General features: G+C 50.3%; 1 protein-coding gene across 1 annotated transcript in view; it reads left to right on the top strand.

The window, feature by feature from the left end:
* Positions 1-20604, top strand: part of LOC101942530 (uncharacterized) — an 81970-nt gene that overhangs the window by 9443 nt on the left and 51923 nt on the right. The window contains exons 3-7 of the mRNA XM_065574643.1: positions 2047-2196; positions 2614-3018; positions 4011-4331; positions 6903-6956; positions 7763-7855. Of these exons, the coding sequence (XP_065430715.1) occupies positions 2073-2196; positions 2614-3018; positions 4011-4331; positions 6903-6956; positions 7763-7855 (997 nt within the window). The 5' untranslated portion in view covers positions 2047-2072. The remainder of the gene's footprint in view (positions 1-2046; positions 2197-2613; positions 3019-4010; positions 4332-6902; positions 6957-7762; positions 7856-20604) is intronic.

Raw genomic sequence — 20604 nt, forward strand, 5'->3', positions numbered from 1 at the left:
CGATCATGTCCCCCTCCCCAAATCACTTTTCCAACCTAACCATGCCCAGTTCCTTCAGGCCTCCTAGGGCTTGCATTCCATCCCTTTGATTATCTTCATCCCTCCCCTCTGGATCCTTTCCAGTTTCTCTACATCCTTTCTATACATTGGTGACCAGAACTGGACACAATCCTTCAGTTGAGCCCCAGCCAGAACCGAGTGGTCCTGTCACCTGTCCTGACTTGCATGCTCTGCCTCTGGTGATGCAACCTGAAATAGGGGCAATATGACATTTTTCTGTCTTAAGTATCCCTTTCTTAAGGATTCCCAACGTTCTGTTCACTTTTTTGATGATCTTTGCACATTGAATGAATGTTTTCACAGAACTATTACTGAGTGGTAACAGCTCAATTTATATGTATAGTTGGAAGTATGTTTCCCAATGTGCATTACTTTGCATTTATTAACATTGAATTTCATCTCAAATTATGTTACCCCGTCACCCAGTTTTGTAAGATCCCTTTGTAGCTCGTCACAGTCAGCTTTGAACTTAACTCTCTTGAGCAGTTTTGTATCATCTGCAAATTTTTCCACCTCCCTGTTTACCCCTTTTTCTAGATCATTTATGAACAGGTTGAACAGCACTGGCCCCAATACAGAACACTGGTGGACACCACTATTTACCTCTCTCCACTGTGAAAATTAGTAATTTATTCCTATCCTTTGTTTGCTATCTTTTAACCAGTTACTGATCCAGGAGAGGACCTCCCCACTTATCCCATGACAGCTTACTTTGCTTAAAATCCTTTTGGGAGGACCCTTGTCAAAGGCTGTCTGAAAATCTAAGTACATGGACTGGGTCACCCTTGTCCATATGCTGTTGACTCCCTCAAAAAATGCTACTAGTTTAGTGAGCCATGATTTCCCTTTACAAAAAACCATATTGAGTCTTCCCCAACAAATCTATGCATCTGATAATTCTGTTCTTTACTATAGTTTCATTTATTATAATTTCAACCAGTTTGCCCATCACTGAAGTTAGGCTTATTGGCCTCCAACTGCCGGGATCATCCCTGGAGCCTTTTTCAAAAATTGGTGTCACATTAGCCATCCTCCAGTCATCTGTTACAAAAGCTGATTTGAATGATAGTTAGTAGTTCAGCAATTTCACATTTGAGTTCCGTCAGAAGTCTTCTCCAGCTTACTTCTGAGAATGTCATATGGGACTATGTCAAAAGCCTTGCTGAAGTCCAGTTATATTATGTCCACCACTTTCCGACAGCCCCCAACTAGTTACCTCGTCAAAGAAGGAAACCAAGCTGGTTTGGCAGGGTTTGTTCTTGGTAAATACAGGCTGGTGATCACCCTTTTGTCCTCACAGATTGAAGGTTTTATACATTTCTCTAGTTGGTTTCCATTTGTCGAGGTCAGGCTGACTGGTCTATAGTTCTCCGGCTCCTCCTTTTCCCCCTTTTAAAGATGGCCACTCTGTTAGCCCTTCTCCCATCTTCTGAGACCTCTCCTGGCATCCATGAGTTTGCAAATATTATTTCCAGTGGCTCCAAGATTTCTTCGACTAATTCCTTCAGCACCCTGGGTTGAACAGCTTCCAGCCCCACTGATCTGAATTCATTCAGATTGGTTGGAACATCTCTGACGTGTTCTTCACTTATCCCAATCTGCAGCCCATCCCCTTTGTTCTCCGTGGTAACTTCACTAGTTGTCTGCTCACATGTTGTTTTTTTGTGGGAAGACTGAAGCAAAGCAGACATGGAGCAGTGCTGCCTTCCCACTATCTTCTGTCACCAGATCAGGATTTTCTGGCCGATCTCATGTTTCTTAGAGAAAATCTCAGGTTTTTTCACCAATTTAAGGATTTTTTTAGCCCACGAACTCTCAGAACTGTCTGGTGATTTGGGGTTTTCTGTGTGAGGGGGAGGTCACTGCACTGCCAGCAGCCCCAGATCAGCCCCATTCAGAGCCCAGCAGTACTGACGGTCCCCCAGACACATCTGCACCCCCAAAAAGCTTCTACTCTCACACTTCTCACCCACAATCTGTCTCTAGGTCTGTCCCAGCCAGACGCCCCAGCCATGGGCAGAGCCCTTCTGCCACAGCAGGACGCCGGGGAAAGGGAGCTCCCGCCTCAGGGCCCGCTCTGGAGAGCAGGGGGTCCTGCCACGCTGAGGGTCCTGATCCTCGCCCTGCTCTGGAGGGGTAAGTAAGCAGCACCTGCAGCCCCAGTGCAGGGGGAAGGGCAGAACCTGCGCTAAGTGGGGTCAGGTCTGTCCCAGAACTTGAAAGGGAGACTGGCCAGAGGGGGAGGGGAGCCCAGTGCCCCAGTGTGGTGCTAGGGGGTGCTGAGTGACAGGGAGCGGGCAGGGGGCTCGATGGAGGGAGGGATGGAAACTAAATGGAGTGAGAATTGGTCAAGGGCCCAGGGCTGGGATCACATGGGGCTGTCAGTCGAGAGTGAGGGGCACTGATAGACCTTGGGGGGGGGTGAGCTCAGGGCTGGGCTCGCAGGAGGCTTCAGGTTGGGAGTGAGGGGAATCGACAGAGCTGTGGGGTGCAGCTCAGGGTTGGTCTCTGCTCTCTATGGGTCCCACTTCCATCTCTCCCCGTCCCCTGCAGGGTCCCTGTCCCAGCCACCTGGATTTACCCTGGCAGTGCCGCAGTCAGTGTCCGTGCAGGAGGGTCTCTGCGTTCTCGTCCCCTGCACCTTCACGTACCCAGCCTCGTATGACACCGACAATCCCTCGGCCCAGCTATCCGGACACTGGTACAAGGAGCCTGCTACTGTGGGCCAGGATCCTCCCGTGGCCAGCAATGTCCCCAGCGGGGGGGTGTCGCAGGAGACCCAGGGCCGGTTCTGGCTGACGGGGGATCTAGCACACGGCGACTGCTCCCTGCAAATCAGTGATGCTCGACAGACAGATGCGGGGAGATATTTCCTTTACATCGAGAAAGGCATGTTTGAACACACTTACCGCTCCAATTCCGATGGCACTGCCCCTGTGCTCACGATCTCCGTGCCAGGTAAGAGCAGCCGCAGTCACCGCTTGTGAGGGTTCCCCCCACTCTGAACTCTGGGGTACAGATGTGGGGACCCGCATGAAATACCCCTTAAGCTTATATTCTACCAGCTTAGGTTAAAAATTTCCCCAAGGCACAAATTCCTTCCCTTGTCCTTGGACAGTATTGCTGTCACCATCAAGTGAGTTATAGAACAATTCAGGGAAGGGTCACTTGGAATCCCTATCCCCCAAATATCCCCCCAAGCTCCTTCACCCCCTTTCCTGTGGAGCCTTGAGAATAATATACCAACCGATTGGTTAGCAATGTGAGCACAGACCGGATTCTTTGTCTTCAGGACACTGAAAATCATCAAGTTCTTAAAAGAAGAACTTTATATAAAATATAAAGAATCACAGCTGCAAAATCAGTTTGGAAGGTAACTTCACAGGGTAAATAGAAGATTTCAAACACAGAGGATTCCCCCCGGGCTCAGCTTCACAGTTACAAAAACAGGAATCAAACTACATCTGTAGCATAGGAAAAATTCACAAGCTAAAACAAAAGAGAACCTAACGCCGTTCCCTGCCTACTGACAATTTCTGTGGGTTTAGATCTATTATTCCAGGTATATTTTCAGGAGATGTTGTACCTGCTTGGTCTCTCCCTTCCTCCAGAGAGGGAACAACAAAGAGAGAGCAACAAACAAATCCTCCCCCACCCCCGCAGATTTGAAAGTATCTTCTTTCCTCATTGGTCCTTCTGGTAAGGTGCCAACTAGGTTATTTGAGCTCATTAATCTCTTACAGGTAGGGTGATTTAATACAGCTGCTAAAGAGGGATTTTATGATATTACATACAGAAAGTTGTTACTCTTCCCTCTATATTTATGACACCGCTCATCAGTCCCCCTGAGCCAGCCAGTCCCCGTCCTCAGGCCTGATCAGAGCCAGCGCTCCTAAAGGGGAAAAGCTCCATGTCCCCGAGTGATTCTCTCCCCTCTCCCCATGTCTCAGAGTTGACGGAGGAGCCAGAGATCCAGATCTCGCCGGCGCAGGGGCTGCCAGGGACGTTGCTGACCAGGGAGCCGGTGACTATGACCTGCACAGCCCCTGGGCGCTGCTCCGGGTCCCCTCCCCAAGTCACCTGGACGGGGCCGTTCAGCGACACAGCCCGGAACATCTCAGCCCAGCTGGCGAACGGCACCTGGGCCCACAGGTCCACGCTCAGCTTCACTCCCACCCCGGGGGACCACGGCAAAGAGCTCATCTGCACCGTCACCTACAGCCCACCACGGGGACCTTCCACCAGCAGAACCATCCGGCTCCATGTCATCTGTGAGTTACCACCAGCCCCTTGACGCCAGCCCCCAGCTCCCTCTGCTGGGATCCCCACCCGTGGGCACCCCAGCCCTGCCGTCCAGCCCCTCCCACAACTCAGCCCTGTGCTGGGATACCCACCCTGCACCATGCACCCTCAGCCAATTTTACTCCAGGCCCCTTCCCTCCACACCATACTGCCCCTTCTCCATAGGGATCTTCACCCCTTCCTGCCCCCCTTTCTTTTGGCTCACCTCTCTACCCCCGACCTGACCTGCCCCTAGGATCCTCCTGTCCTGTGATCCACACCCCCCATTCCAATCCCCCCTTGTTGGGATTTCCCCTCACACCAGCCACCCCAGTTCCCCTGACACCTCCCAGGCTGTCCCACTGTGTCTCCTCCACACTCTCCCCTTTCTGCTGGGATCGGTGGATGCTCTGTATGGGGCAGAGTGTTAATGGGACCCAGTCACTGTCCAGCACTAAACGTGCTCCGGGCTCTGTTCCGGGAGACCTTGCCCCCCCCCCCGCCCCAGGGAAACCCCCATTAAATGTTCTGTGACCCTGTGACGATGCTGCCTGTGGTCACTCTATTAGAGTGAACTGCAAACAGAACGGGGCAGACAAACCCCAAACGCTGGTGGATATTCCAATGCTTAGATTTACCCAAGACAGCACAAAACAGCTTCTATAGTACCTCACTGGTTACTCAGAAGTCCAAACAACGCAGTTCCCTTAAAGTGCCCAGCCTTGGACCTCCACCCAGACACACATGTCAGGTATGATGATGATTACTGATAACCTTATCTCATTATATAAAAGAAAAGTTTCTTCCAATCCCAAAGGATCAACCACACACCCACGTCAAATTACAACTTACATCTTACCCAAAATACACGCTTATAGCCAACTCTTATTAACTAAACTAAAATTTATTAAAAAAGAAAAGAGAGAGCATGTTGGTTAAAAGATCAATATCCATACAGACTTGAATTTAATTCTTTATGTTCAGGTACATAGCAGAGATGAGCTTGTAGTTGCCAAAAGTCCTTTTAGAAATAGTCCCGAGGTTATAGTCCAATGTCCATATTCACGGTGACTCCAGTGATCCTTCTCGCTTAAGGTTTCCCCCTCTTGAAACCCAAAGCAGATCTGAGATGAAGCAGGACCGTGTCCCAGGGTTTTTATACATTTCCTGCAGCCTTTTGGCCTTAGAAAACATTATGGCAACTAGCACAGGATAATTTATCCATTAAACAGTTCGGATACAGGTTCCCACAACCTTCAAAGAGACATAGAGACAGTAATACTATTTCACTTAAGTAACTTCCTAAATGTTAATATTCCTTTTTTGATCTTTGAATCAAAGCTCTAGCAATAGACAAGACTTGTTTGCTTATATCACAAGACCTGAGCAAATAGCTCCCCTTATCTCTCTAACTCTGCAGTCTGCATTTCAAGCTCTATTCATTTACAGATCTTCCTAACCAGTCTCTAAAGTTCGGCTCTGGGTCAGGTCAGGCTGTGAGTTAATTAACTCTTTCTGGCCTGTCACCTTTCAATGATATATTATATTAAACTATTAACATCACAGACCCTTGCGCTGCAGATCCAGGCCAGAGGGGAAATCAGCGGCCGCCTTTGCGATGTGAAGGATCAAACTAGGCATCAGTGTAAGGACGGCCCTTGTTCCCTTCAGCCGGAGGGAGATTTAAAGGAACCCACCCCCCAGTCACCCGCCCGTGTCTGAGCCCAGGCCCCAGCCCGACCCCCAACGTCTACACAGACCTCGGAGGAAACGTCCGCGCTGCAATCAGAGACCCGCAGTCCGAGCCCCATGAGCCCGACCCAACGGACCCAGACGCTGAGGCTCGGCACTGTAGGGCATTGAGGGCAGCGTAGATGGACCCTGCCAGGCCTGGCCAGCCAGTATCAGCGTCCAGCTGTTCCGCGTGTTACTTTTAGCCGCCCCCTGGGTGCAGCAGGGCTGCAAAATATCCAGGCCTGGCCAGCTATGCCAGAGGATAAAGGGAGAGGGCTGGGAAGAAATGAACGGAGGGAGGAAGGCAAAGGACCCATGACGGGGGTGTCTGATGTCCCTGGTGATGGCTGGGTCTGGGGTGGGGGTGGGAGTGGGGTTATTTAGACCCCGGCTCTATCCCGCCCTGGGGAGGACACGTTTGGGGAGCAGGACGCTGAATGCCCAGGTGCCCGGCAGACAGTAGCACTGGTGACACTCGCTCAAGTACCCAGGCCAGAGCAGCCCGGCCCCTCGTTAGTGACTCTGCCAATTAGGCCCAATTTTGACCAACCAGTTTTGGTCCCTTGGGTTTCCATTTCCCACGGTTCTGGTTCCCTGGTGTGGCTCTAACCCAGCCCCTGGGTTCTGTCGGGCGCCTCTTGGGTCGGGCTCAGTCGGGTCTGTCTCTTCCCTTCCCCGCCTGTGGGTCTTGTGTCACTTCAGGGACTTTCCCGTCCCCCATCTGAGCTCACAGCGAGGGTCCATGTCTAGGCTCAGTGATCACTAGCGACCCCCCCCTCCGGTGCTGTCCAGCCCCCTTGATCCTCCCTGTCTGGTTTGTGTTACAGACCCGACCGGGGCCCCCACCATCACTGGGAACGTGACGAGCAACGGATGCCCCGGTGAGAGGCCATGTTGGGAGACCCGGGAATCAGCGAGCGCCTCCTAGTCACGCTCTGCCCGCGCTCAGGGCCAGTCACCAGGTTCAGCTGGGCTAGGCTCATGGGTGGTGGATATCACAGGCCAGGGGAGGCTGAGCTGCCCCAAACAGCCCTACGTGGCCCCGCCCATGCTGTTCCCCCATGGCAGCGCTGGGGCTGGGACTAGGTTTAGGGAGGGTCGGGCTGGGTGGGACAATCAGCTGTGACTGGAGCTGCCCAACGTGACGACTGAGACGGGGGTTCTACGGGTGCTGTGCCCAGAGAGCTCTGCCCAGGGGATGTTCCAGCTGCTCACCGAGGGTGAGTGAGGTTAATTCACGGAACTCCGTGCCACTGGGTGTGAGTGGGGTAAACCCATGGGACTCCCGGCCACTGGGTGTGAGTGGGGTTGACCCAGACGACTCCCTGCCCCAGGGTTTCTCTCTCAGACGATGAATTTGTTGCTGTGTCTCCTGCGCTCCCCAGACAGCCCCCGGACGGGGACTGGACTGAACTCGTCCTGCCAGCGCCAGGGGCCCAGTGTCAGTTGCAGCTGCTCCCTGTGCTCACACCCCCTGCCCTGGCTCCAGTGGCAGGTGGATGGGGAATCCCTGGCTGTGAAGGGTTCATGGGGGGGACTCTGCAGGTCAGCTCCTGGGTCCAGGGGAATGAGGCTAACAGCACCCTGAGCTGGAAGGGGATTGGGGATGAGGGTGGGGGGCTGGCTGGCTCGGGGCAGGGGTTGCAGGGATCTATCCCAGACTCTCGACTTCTTTTACCTCCATCAGGTGGCCTCACTCGGGCATTTATCGAAATTAGCTGCAAACTCATCTTCATGGCGACTGGATTCTTCCTGGCCTATTACTTCACCCTGCTCTATTAAAGATGGTAACTCAGCTACCAACCCACCCACCAGCCTACCCACCTACCCATATACCTACCCACCTACCTACCGTCTATCCACCCCCCCAACTATGTACCTACATACCCGTCTATGCATCTGTTCATCCCCATACGCCCACTTATCTAATCTAATCTAATCTAATCTAATCTAATCTATCTATCTATCCAGACTGCCAGCCACATAAATACTCCAGAATCTCTCTCACCCAGGAGACCCTGCTGCTGTCGTGGAAGAAGAAGGAAGGACTGGTGGGGAGCTCTGGAATCCATGGTGCCTGACTCACCTACTGACCTACCCAAGGATCTACCCACCTACCTACAAACTTACCATCCTACTCACTCACTCACCCACCCACCATCCCACCCACCTACCTACCGATGTACCCATTGACCCACCCATCTACCTACTACCCCGCAAAGCTACCAACCCACTGACCCAACCACCCACTAACCTACCCACCTACTGATCTACCAACCTACATACCTCCTATCTATCTAACCACTTACCCAACTAATTACCTAACCACCCACCTATGTACCTATCTACCCACCTACCACCCAGCCTAGCTACCTACTCACACACCCATCTACCTACTCACCTACAATCTCACCCACCCACACATCATCTATCTGTCTATCTATCCCGACTGCCAGCCACTTACATACCCCAGAATCTCTCTCTCTCTCAGGACACTCTGCTGCTCTCATGGAAGCAGAAGGAAGGACAGCCTGGGAGCCAGGGAATCCACCCTGCCCAAGTCCAGCGTGTAGATCAGGCTGTTCTTCAGCCACAAAAGAGCTGACAAGGAATTAGAAACTCAAGGGACTGAGGAAACAGAGAATGAGACCTCAGCTGGGGGGACTGCCACCCTGGGTGAGGCCAATGGGCCCCGTTGCCTCCCACAGTGTTTAATTTGTATTGAAAGAGATGCCAGAGCTCAGCTGTGGCTCAAATTAAGCCCTGGCAGGGCGGCCTGATACTGGCGGGTGCAGGTCGAGCACCCAGCTCTGAAGGCAACGCCACCGCCAGGAGCAGCGCAGAAATCAGGGGGGCCTGGCACATGAGGTATTGCCACCTTCCTGCACTGCAGCTGTGGCTTGTGGTGCCTGATGCTCGGCATGTGGCTCAAGGCTTCGCGCTGTCACACGTGGGCTGCATCTCGCCAGAGCCCACGGCCTCCTGCAGCCCCCTGGCCACTCCTGGCTCACCCGGGGCGGGGGCACCAGTTCAGATTTGGGGCGGGGGGAGGAAACTTTAGCCATTATTCCAGGGACTACTTAGGCACCTGAAAACTCTTTGGGATTTGCAGATAAGAACTTAGCGATTAGTTGACAGGAGCTCTGTATCTAATTGTTATATAAAGAAAGAAAAAACACATAGAAATGACAATTAAAGACATGTTTAAAATTTATATCTATATTTAGAGGAGATAATACAGCAAGATATACCCAATCCCAAGCCTTGAGGTATCAATTCTGGGGATTTAACTCAGGTATCAGAAATACACGATAATTCATACACTATCTTTAGTAGAGAGAAATAAAAATAAATAATATCTGCTTACACAGATGCACTGTGTTCATGTCATTATCTCCTCTATTTTAGTCAATGGTTTTTCTCTTAAAACATAATTTTAACATATGTGATTGTGTTTTTTCCCTCTTTTATTAAGAGAGGGAATTCATTTTTCGAATTATGGTTGCATTTATGTTTACTGACCACAATCATGTATGTGACTCACTAACATTTGACTCCATCATTGCTATAGGTATCATAGTTGGAACTGCAGTTATTTTCATGCAAATTTTAAGTTAATTTACAGATATAACTAAAAATACAATTGGAAAATAAGTGACCTTCATTTGCGCAGTGTCTATAGTTCTGTGTTTAGCTAATGGTTTTTGAAACTGGCATCACTAAAGTGAGTACAAGCTACAGTTACATTCTAGGAGGATACTATTATTTGATTGTACCACTTTACATAATGAATGACAAAGCACAATATGATACTAACAGTAATAATGATAATTACTCCAGCCAGGACAGATTAGGCAGCATAGAACTCACTACTCAAAGAATTCAATGTAAGCACAAGAGAGAAATAGCAACAGAGGGTCCTGTGGCACCTTTGAGACTAACAGAAGTATTGGGAGCATAAGCTTTCGTGGGTAAGAACCTCACTTCTTCAGATGCAAGACTTGCCCACGAAAGCTTATGCTCCCAATACTTCGGTTAGTGTTCAAGGTGCCACAGGACCCTCTGTTGCTTTTTACAGATTCAGACTAACACGGCTACGCCTCTGCTAAGAGAGAAATAAAATTATGAAATGTAGAGACCAGTCAAAAACTCATATAACACCACTTTGAAAGAATAAAATTACAGAGCATATATGTGCATTGTAGGAAGTAACAACAAGTAACTACAGCAATATAAAGCCTGGTCCCCACTAAGCCCCCACTTCGGACTAAGGTACACAAATTCAGCAACGTTAACGTAGCTGAATTCGAAGTACCTTAGTCCGAACTTACCGCGGGTCCAGACGCGGCAGGAAGGCTCCCCCGTCGATGCCGCGTACTCCTCTCGGCGAGCTGGAGTACCGGCGCCGACTGCGAGCATTTCCGGGATCGATCCGGGATCGATTTATCGCGTCTTAACCAGACGCGATAAATAGATCCCAGAACATCGATTGCCTGCCGCCGGACCCTCCAGTAAGTGAAGACGTACCCTAAGTATATGTTGGGCGGGGTGAGTGTGAAAGAGACAGTGTGTGTGAGTTGGGGAGTGTGTGGAGACCGCATGCTGCCCCTTTAAGAGAGCAGCTCTTAGCAGTCTGAGGAAAGCTCCTTCAGACACAGCAGCAGCCGTCAGCAGCTCCGCCCCACTCTCGGTGAACCCTGTCCCCCCACCCCACCTGCTCTTCGGAGATGGGGTACATTGGGAGGACAGGGGACAGCCTGACATCAGAGCCCCTCCCCCCTGCTCCTTAAAGCAGACAGGAAACTCCCAGGAACAGCTGGCCAGGGGCAGCTCCAAGGCAGGGGGCAGGAGCCACGGGGCTTCAGATGCCTGTGGGGGGGGGGCACCCCTGCTCCAGAGGTGCCCCTGTGACGTTGTACTCCATCATGCTTTTTAAAAATATGTTTATAAATGTGAATATAGTATAACTGGAATATGCTTTATGCAAAATCTCTCTTGTAAAGTATCATTACAAATTTTATAATCTACATTATAAATTTATCATTACAAACCTTATAATCTGTCTTCCTCCAATTTGTATGAATGTATCATTCTTGTACCTGAAATTAGGAAGATGTAGCATAACTCTGAAGCCTGATTGTAATTATGCAAAGTGTGGGCCATTAATGGTGGTTTAGAATCTTGATGGCTCCCATTGACTAGGGCAATTGACTCTAGATGGCTCTGTTTTCCTGAAAGTCTCCATTGCATAGCTGTGGGCCAGTCCTGGAGTAATGGAGGGGGGCTCGCAGGACATGTGATCATGTCACCTGAACTGGAATCCATCTTTAACCTGGTGCTTTTCCATTTAGAAGGAAGGGTGGAAACTCAGAGAGAGACAAAGGATTCCTGCCTTGTGCCAAAGATATAAAAGGGGGTGGAACAGAACAAAAGGGGCTGCCAGTGTCGGAGAAAAACAGAATTCTCACTATTTGTTTGGGTACAGCAAGTCAGATGCTTTATTAACTCTCACAATTGCGCAGAGGGAGAGAGCTAAGCAGGTCTCTCAACAGGTAAACAATTACAGCAAGCATTGATACCTTTTGTTACAGACAATAATGAGCAACAGTTGCATTTTGTTTATACATAGGCCATCTTGATATCTCATTTCCTCACTTGTTTTGACTCTTGCCAACATACAATATTTTCTATACCTTATCTACACAAGGTCTTCTACACCTTATCTATACCAGGTCATAATGACTTCTTACACAGTTCTTTCTCACCCGCCTCACACAATCCTCGCTTCTACAAATCTCGCGTTATCAGGGTTACAGTTAGCCTGACTCTTGCTAACGAACTGTCCTGTATTGCATCCCCTTCCTGTCAGTTCTTTCTCTGCTTCCACAACAGTCATGAAGAAATCCCCTAATTACCACCTGAGCTGGAACTAACAAGGATTTTACCAGGGGAAAGGATTGGGCCCAGAGTAGGAAGGAGTCTAGTTTGTGAAAGAAGCTTATTGGAACATATCTGCGGGTGAGATTTATCTGTATTCAGTTTCCTGATATATTAGGCTTAGACGTGCGTATTTTGTTTTATTTTGCTTGGTAACTTACTTTGCTCTGTCTGTTATTACTTGAAACCACTTAAATCCTACTTTTTATACTTAATGAAATCACTTTTGTTTATTAATTAACCCAGAGTAAGTGATTAATACCTGGGGGAGCAAACAGCTGTGCATATCTGTCTATCAGTGTTATAGAGGGCGGACAATTTATGAGTTTACCCTGTATATGCCTTATACAGAGAAAAACAGATATATTTGGGGGTTGCATCCCACTGGGAGCTGGGTGTCTGCATGCTGGAGACAGAAGTACTTGCTAAGCCGTTTTCAGTTAAGTCTGCAGCTTTGGGGATGTGATTCAGAGCCTGGGTCTGTATTGCAGTAGGCTAGCATATCTGGCTCAACAAGGCAGGTTTCTGCAGTCCCAAGCTGGAAGGGAAAATGGGCTCTGAAGTAGTGTCAGCACATCAGGTGACAGTCCCAAGGGGGTCTCTGTGACCGAACCCATCACCGCCCCGTTTGCCCATGGCTAAGGCCAGCCCTGGATGACTTTGTTTGCTCTCTGAGGACCGCAAGTTGTCCAGATACCCCGATGACGAGTGCTGTACGATGGCCTCTAGAGCAGTGGTTCTCCAACTGTGTATCAGGATTCCAAAGTAGATCACGACCCCATTTTAATGGGGTCACCAGGGCTGGGTTAGACTTCCTGGGGCCCGGTGCCAAAGCCCGAGAACTTCAGCCCTGGGCTTCGGAGCTCAGGTTACAGGCACCCCACCTGGGGATGAAGCCCTTGGTCTTTGGCAGGGCAAGATCATAGCATGAAAGCAAGTGTTCAGTCTTTGAGAAACGCTGAATCAATTGTGTTCAATGTTTTTATGTAGATAAATACATCTCTTTCTTTTTCTCTCTCTCTCTCTCGGATTGCCCTTTTTACACAGCTCCATGATGGGAGCTGCTAGGGAGCTAAAGTGGGACACAAACCTCCGGCAGTGCCCTGATATCCCCATAATGGCCTGAGCCTGTGTCTTGGTTTGAGGAATGGGCCAGTCTCTGATCACCTCCACCGTGGATGGCTCAGGCTTTAGGCAGCCACTTCCCACCTTTTGGCCCAGGTACAACACCTCTGCTATCCCCACCTTACTCTTTCCAGTTTTGATAGTCAGTCCTGCCTCCCAGAGACATCCCAGCCCCCTCTTCACCTGGGACACAGGTTCCTCCTGTCCCAGGACTAGCTAACGATACAGATACCATCAATGCCTACCAGGGCAAAGTCATCCACCCCCCACAATAACTGACCCACCCGGTGCTGGGATGTGGCCGATGCCCCCTTGAGGCTGAAAAGCAGGACCAGGAATTCACCGAGCCCCATAGGGGTGATGAAGGCAGATTTCAACATGGCATCTGGGGCCAAAGGTGCTAGTAGCCTTTGATGAGATCCATAGTAGTGAGGTACTGGACGCATCCCTGCTTGTCTAGGGTCTCATCAGGCCTAGGCATGGGACAAGCCGATGGCCTTGAGCTTCCGACAGTCCACACAGAATTGGATTGACCCATCTTTCTTGGGGACCAACCCCATGGGAGATGCTCAGGTGGGAGGCTGGGTCACCCCTAACACCAGCATGTCTCTGAGCTCCCTCTCCAGTGCCTGGGCTGTTTTCCTCATGACTGTGAATGGGGAACAGCTAATGGGAGGGTTATTTTCCATCCTTCCTTCCACTGTGGACATCTCGGTCCAGCACAGGCCAACTGGAGAAGAGCTTGTGGTAAGGACACAGCCCCTCTGATCTCTGCCTGCTGGGCAGGGATTAGCTGGTCAGATCAGGGGATTGATTCCAGTGAGGAGCCGGCTCCGGGTCTCTGAGAAGAGACCCACCAGGAATCTTCCCCCTTCTCCTCCCACTGCCCACACATGTGGCCGTATGGATGTCTCCAGGACTGCCGATGCAGGTGGGGGTGAGGGAAGGGGGCAATTGGCCAGTGGCCCAGGTGATTGAAAAAGGAGACCTTGGCCCTTTTAAACTGCCCAGGTGGGCCGTAGGACACCTAGGCATGCAAGACCGCTCTGGGCCCTGCATTTTGGGGGGCCCCGAGGGCCAGTGTGGGTGGTCCCGAAAGTAACAGATTTGTCACTTCCATCCCAGGCCCCGCACCCCCTAGGTACCCTGGGGCCCGGAATTTCTGTTGGGTTCCTGAATGTCTCCCTGTCACAGTACAATTCTGTCATGTGGACATGGTCCCCCTCTGATGGCTGTGAGCCCTACTGGGCAGCTCCAGCACATTCACAGGTCCCATCCCAGGCTCCCTCAGCACTGAGCTGAGACCCCTTTCCTGGTTAGGATTGCCAACTTTCTACTCACACAAAACCAAACATCCTTGTCCTACCCTGCCCCTTCTCTCAGGCCCCACCCCCTCTTACTCCATCCCCACCTTCCTCTGTCACTCACTCATTTTCACCGGACTGGCTCAGGGGGTTGGGGTGCGGGAGGGGGTGAGGGCTCCGGCTGGGGGTGCAGGCTTTGGGGTGGGAACAGAGATGAAGGATTTTGCATGCAGGAGGGGGCTCTGGTTTGGGGGTGGAGCCAAAGGGTTTGGAGTATGGGATGGGGCTCTGGGCTGAGGCAGAGGGTTGGGGTTTGGGAGGGGATACTGAAAACTGCACACCTGACAACCCTACTCCTGCTCCACATTGCCATAGGAGCCGGCACGCAATTGTGCCAGACCTTCTGCTTCCCTTGGGCCCTGGCTCAACTCTCCCTGGCAAAAGCAGTGAAATCTGTGATCCTTCTTCGGAACGATATTACGTACTCCAGTCCTGCTTCCCCATTCCTCTTCTCTCTCCCCCTCCATTTGTCCCACATAATGTCCAGCAGTCCCCTCCCTCTCCTGACATACAACTCAAAACAGGGGATCCCTGTGAATTCCTGGGACAGGAGAAGTTCTGCAGCAGCCTTTGCCTGGTGCCCTGGATCCCCTGATGTTTAGAGAGAGGGACATCGGGGGTCAGGTACAACAGCTGGCCATGACACTCCTGGGGGACCACCAGCTTCTGCTTGATCCCACAAGGTTCAGTTTACCCTCGGGGAGCCCTTCCCTGGTCCTGGATCCCTTCTCTCCCAGGGATATTTCCCTGCAGTCCTCCCCCAGGGTCTTGCAGCACTGTGGCCCACAAGGACCCTCAGCTTCTCCCAGGAGAGATCCTTCTGCTCCTTGGGCTGGAATTCAGCTGCTGGGTTGGGGCCCTGAGCACCCATTGGCTGTGGCTCAATTTCCCCACCTCAGGACAAAGCCTCAGTCTCAGTCCTGTCAAGCCCTGTCCCCGGTAACTCACTGGATGTTCCACGTCCCCTGCTGTAGATCCCTGGGGCCGGGCTGAGCGACCCTTACTGGCTCTAGCCACAGGCAAGGGCCAGGGCACCATCGGGCCAGTTCTCCAAACCATCCCTCTTCAGAAATTTCACAGGTAACTGATCCTGCACCCCAGTGTCTGTTGGGCTGCCCTTGTCCCTGCATTTCACATGGATCCTCACTACAGGCACGCTAACTGGGGGTCCGACCCCCCCCCCCAAGGGTTAGGTATGTATTAGGCACTACCTGATCCGGGTCCACCACCTTGGACATGTCAGCATCACCTCTGCGCCCTTGTCCCACTGTCCCTGGACCCGCCTTCCAACTACTTCAATGGGGATGAGGTGATGACTATCCCACCAGGCTTTGCCCTGCCCCCCCCCCCACCTGCCCTGTGGACTGATCCCTCTCTTGGGGCCTGTATCTGGAGATTTGGGCTCTCTTGGTTAATGAAACCCATCCTTCCCCCCTCCCCGGGCCGCTCGCACTTCTGGGCAAAAACAACAAGGAGTCTGGTGGCACCTTAAAGACTAACAGATTTATTTGGGCATAAGCTTTCGTGAGTAAAAACCTCACTTCTTGCTATGCATCCGAAGAAGTGAGGTTTTTACTCATGAAAGCTTATGCCCAAATAAATCTGTTAGTCTTTAAGGTGCCACCAGACTCCTCGTTGTTTTTGTAGATACAGACTAACACGGCTACACCCTGATACTTGACTTCTGGGCAAGACAACCTGGCAGGCAGCCATACTGCCCTGCTGGTTCTGCCCACCCCGACAAGAGCGTCGCTCCCAGAATCTCCCCACCACCCGAATGTCTCCCCATTGATTACCCCATCCACTCCCAATGGGGGTCAGAGGGGCCTGAGCCCAGGAGTACAAGCAGACATATCCGCTGGGCGCGGAAAGGACCCGTCTGCCACCTCCCCATGCCAGCTCTGCTCCCGGGGTGATGGGTGGCTGCTTCCTCCCCAAGGATAGACATAGCTCACTCTGTAAGCCCGTTACTGGCTGTCTCCCCTCCGCTACGTTAACCTGTGATGGTGCACCCCATAAGGCTTCATGGAAATATGCTTATGAATGTATATATATGACATAACTGGAATACGTTTTATGCTACATATGCCATGTAACATATCTATCTAAAGGTTATGATCTACTGAAGCTATTCATCCTATTTGTATGGATGTGTCATTGTTGTATTCGAAAGTATGAATATTGGCTGTGCACTGGCTTGATTTCTAAGTAGCCTTAGTAAAGCATTTGGTCAGCTACTTGAGAAAGAAACGTGCAAATTAAGTGCCCGATCAAGAAACACATAAAGGACAATGAATCTTGGAAAGCTCCAATCCACATAAGAAGTCTACCTGAGGACGTTCAGGGTAGCATGTAAACAATGGCTGATGCCTGTAAAAACTGAGTAATGCATGGACATGTGACTTGCCCATATGACTCCAAAACTCCATCTTGGAGCTGGACTTTGCATAGGAGAGAGGAGGGGGTCTCCACCCACAAGAGAAAGTCTATTCACATCCCTGGGAGACATCTCCATTTTGTCTTCAGCTGGCTAAAGAGATAGCTAAGACAGTACTAAGAATGAAAGACAATAACTACAGGGGGTGTGAGTGATTTCTGGACCCAGACTAGCAGGAAACTAGTCTGTAAAAGGAAACTTAATGGAATTCCTCTGAGGGGTGAGGTTTTTATCTGTATTCAGTTTTCTTACTGTATTAGACATAGACTTGCGTGTTCTATTTTATTTTGCTTGGTAATTCACTTTTTCTGTCTGTTACTACTTGGAACCACTTAAATCCTACTTTCTGTATTTAATAAAATCACTTTTTACTTATTAATTAACCCTGAGTATTTATTAATAACTGGGGGGGGGGGCAAACAGCTATGCATATCTCTCCATCAGTGTTTTAGAGGGTGAACAATTTATGAGTTTACCCTGTATCAGCTTTATACAGGGTAAAACGGATTTATTTGGGATTTGGACCCCATTGGGAGTTGGGCATCTGAGTGTTAAAGACAGGAACACTTCTGTAAGCTGCTTTCAGTTAAGTCTGCAGCTTTGGGGCATGTGGTTCAGACCCTGGGTCTGTGTTGGAGCAGACGGGTGTGTCTGGCTGAAGAAGACAGGGTGCTGGAGTCCCAAGCTGACAGGGAAAGTAGGGGCAGAAGTAGTCTTGGCACATCAGTTAGCAGCCCCAAGGTGGTTTCTGTGATCCAACCCGTCACATAACTCTTTGAGGTTCTCCTGACCCAAGATTTGCATCTTTGGGCCCTGCACTCCTTCCCTCTCTGCCTGCAGCGACCGCATCTCCAGTCTCTGACGTCCCCTTGAGACATCCGGCCCCTCAGCCTCTCCTCCACCTCAGGGTTTCCCTGAGTCCCGTCCCTGGGATGCTTCGGTGGGTTCCAGCTCCTTCACTGTCTACACCAATTCAACCCAACCAGGCAGGGACCCCAAGCTATCCCGAACTCCCAGGCCAGGGCTCTCTCGGCTTCGTACTGTCCCTGGGAGGAACCCCCTTCAGGGTGACAGCCCGTCTTGGGGGTGCACTCTCCCTGTGGGGTTAGGCTCTTGGCCATGTCGCCACCGGGGACCACACCTCTGAACCTTCAGCAGCCTGGATCTGCCTGGGACCCCTCAGGGAGTCCCCTCATTCTGCACCCTCAAGTTCCCTGCCACCAGAGGGAGCAATGTCCCCCGATCTCTAGGCTGCAGGACTCCTCTCTGGACTCAGCTTCACAGTTATAAAACAGGAATAAAACTCCCTCTTAGCATAGGGAAAATTCACAAGTTAAGACAAATGATAACCTAACTCATTTCCTTGCCCTTACGTACAATTTTTGTAATCTTAGATGAATCATTTCAGGTATGTTTTCAGGAAATCTTTTACTTGCCTGGTCGCTCTCTCCATCCAGAGAGGGCGCAAACAAAAAGAACACAAACAAAACCTCCCCGCTCCAGATTTGAAAGTATCTTCTTTCCTTTTTGGTCAGGTGCCAACCAGGTTATTTGAGCTTCTTAACCCCTTACAGGTAAAGTGATTTAGTACAGCTTCCCAGGAGGGATTTTGTGTACCCTTATCTCTATGGTTATGACAGACCCAAACAGTTTTCTACAAATATGACACACTTTTGTTTCAAGTCACTAGCCGGGCGGGGAATGGGCCACTGGGCCTTTGACCTCTTGTGGGCGATGGGTTGGATCCACCCCAGGGTGGGGGACTTGCTGGCTTGCTTGACAGTGGTGGGATACCTGTGACGAGGAGCAGAGACCCACTTAGGCTTACACCAATTCTGGGACCCTCAGGCCCACGTCTGGGCTCTGGGCAAAGAATCCGGGATAGGAGAGATGGGATGGGAAGAACAGGCTGTTCTAAGGGAACCACCAGGTGGCGCAGTTACACAAAGCCAGACATAAACTCAGCATGAACTTAAGTATTCAGTCTTTGAGAAATGCTGAATCGATTGTGTTCAATATTTGAATGTAGATATATACTTCTCTCTTTCTCTCTTTCTCTGTCTCTGTGTGTATGTATATATATATATATATATATATATGGGTGTGTGTATCTATATCTACTATTATGTTATTATATACCTACACACACATATATATACACACAAAGTTTATCATCAAATTATGCTCAGTTTTATGCTAATATAATATATATGTGTGTGTGTGTGTATACATACACACACACACACATATATATACAGAGAGAGAGAGAGTACATATAGACAGTGCGCACACACATACACTGGGTATATACATACGTTGACTATTATTTTAGGATATATTTTATATAATGATGCTAATTATGTTTTGTTTGTTGTATTAAACCTATTACACCAGATCTGGGTTGTGTCACAGACTCCAAGGTCCCAGGCTCTCTCGGCTGTGTAAGGTCCCTGGAAGGATTCCCCTTAAGTGTGACAGCCCTTCTTGGGGTCACACACACTCTGGAGGGATGAGATCTGGGCTCCAGCGCTTGCTGGAACCGCACCTCTCCAACCCTTCAGCCTGCCTGTCTCTCGCTGTGGGCCCCCTCAGAGAGTCTCCTCGCTCTGTGCCCCCACGGCCTTCACCCTCAAAGGGAGCAACACCCTGCCCCGATCTCTACCCTGCAGTGACTCTCAGCCAGTGTAACACAGGAGGTTTACTGAACGTCTGAACCAAGCACAGGCAGTTCTTAGGGCCCTCGGGCCTGGCCAGTCTTAGCACCGTCCAGCTGGGTATGACCCCGTCCAGGTGGCCCAGGCCCCTCTTTGTCTCCAGTCCAGAAGCGATCTCCTTCCAGCTGAGCCCTCCATTTCTCCTCCCCCACCAACCCCACCTCCACCATTTGCCTTTGTTCCTGGGCAAACAGGTCACCTGAGTGCTCTCTCTTCCATCCTTTGTTCCCCAACTGGCCAGAACCGGCTTCCTTCCTGGGCCATCTCTCCTCTGGCCTTTGTCCTCCCACGGGCCAGAACTGGCTGACTTCCAAGATGGCCTGGGCCTCTGGGCCACTGGTTGCTAAGTTCCACACTGTCCAGACCAGTGTCCACAGTCCTGGCTGCTAGGTAAGGTCACACCTGGCCCTCTGCAACCACAACCCCCCCTCTGCCAAACCCTCGTTACATACACAGCACACACGGAAACTGAGGCACACACAATATCCATGCAAAACAGTAACAAAATTCCCCACTTCCTCACAGGTTGTTTTTAAAATAAAAGTTTTATGCAAATGTTCCATTTCTTAAAAGTGAATCAAAGGGTTTTTTTTTTGTTTTTAGAAAGCTTTCGCAGAGATCTTGGCCATTTAAAACTAATGATCACTGGGAAAAATTCACTGGCTAGGAATTTTTCAGAAAAACTATCCCACTATCTCGGTTGGGGACACAGAAGAAAACAGACATTTTAATTATTAAGATAGATAGATAGATAGATAGATAGATAGATAGATAGATAGATAGATAGATAGATAGATAGATAGATAGATAGATAGATAGATAATGACTGGTAATTAACACTTGCCCTCCTATATCAGTAAGAGATGGACCCCAGTCCCCATGATCTCCATGTTATCAGATACGTCAGGTTTCAATCTCGACCTGGCGGTTCCAAGGTTTCCCAGTGATTCTC

The sequence above is a fragment of the Chrysemys picta genome, chromosome 20, assembly GCF_011386835.1.
Source record: "Chrysemys picta bellii isolate R12L10 chromosome 20, ASM1138683v2, whole genome shotgun sequence".
Taxonomy (NCBI): domain Eukaryota; kingdom Metazoa; phylum Chordata; order Testudines; family Emydidae; genus Chrysemys; species Chrysemys picta.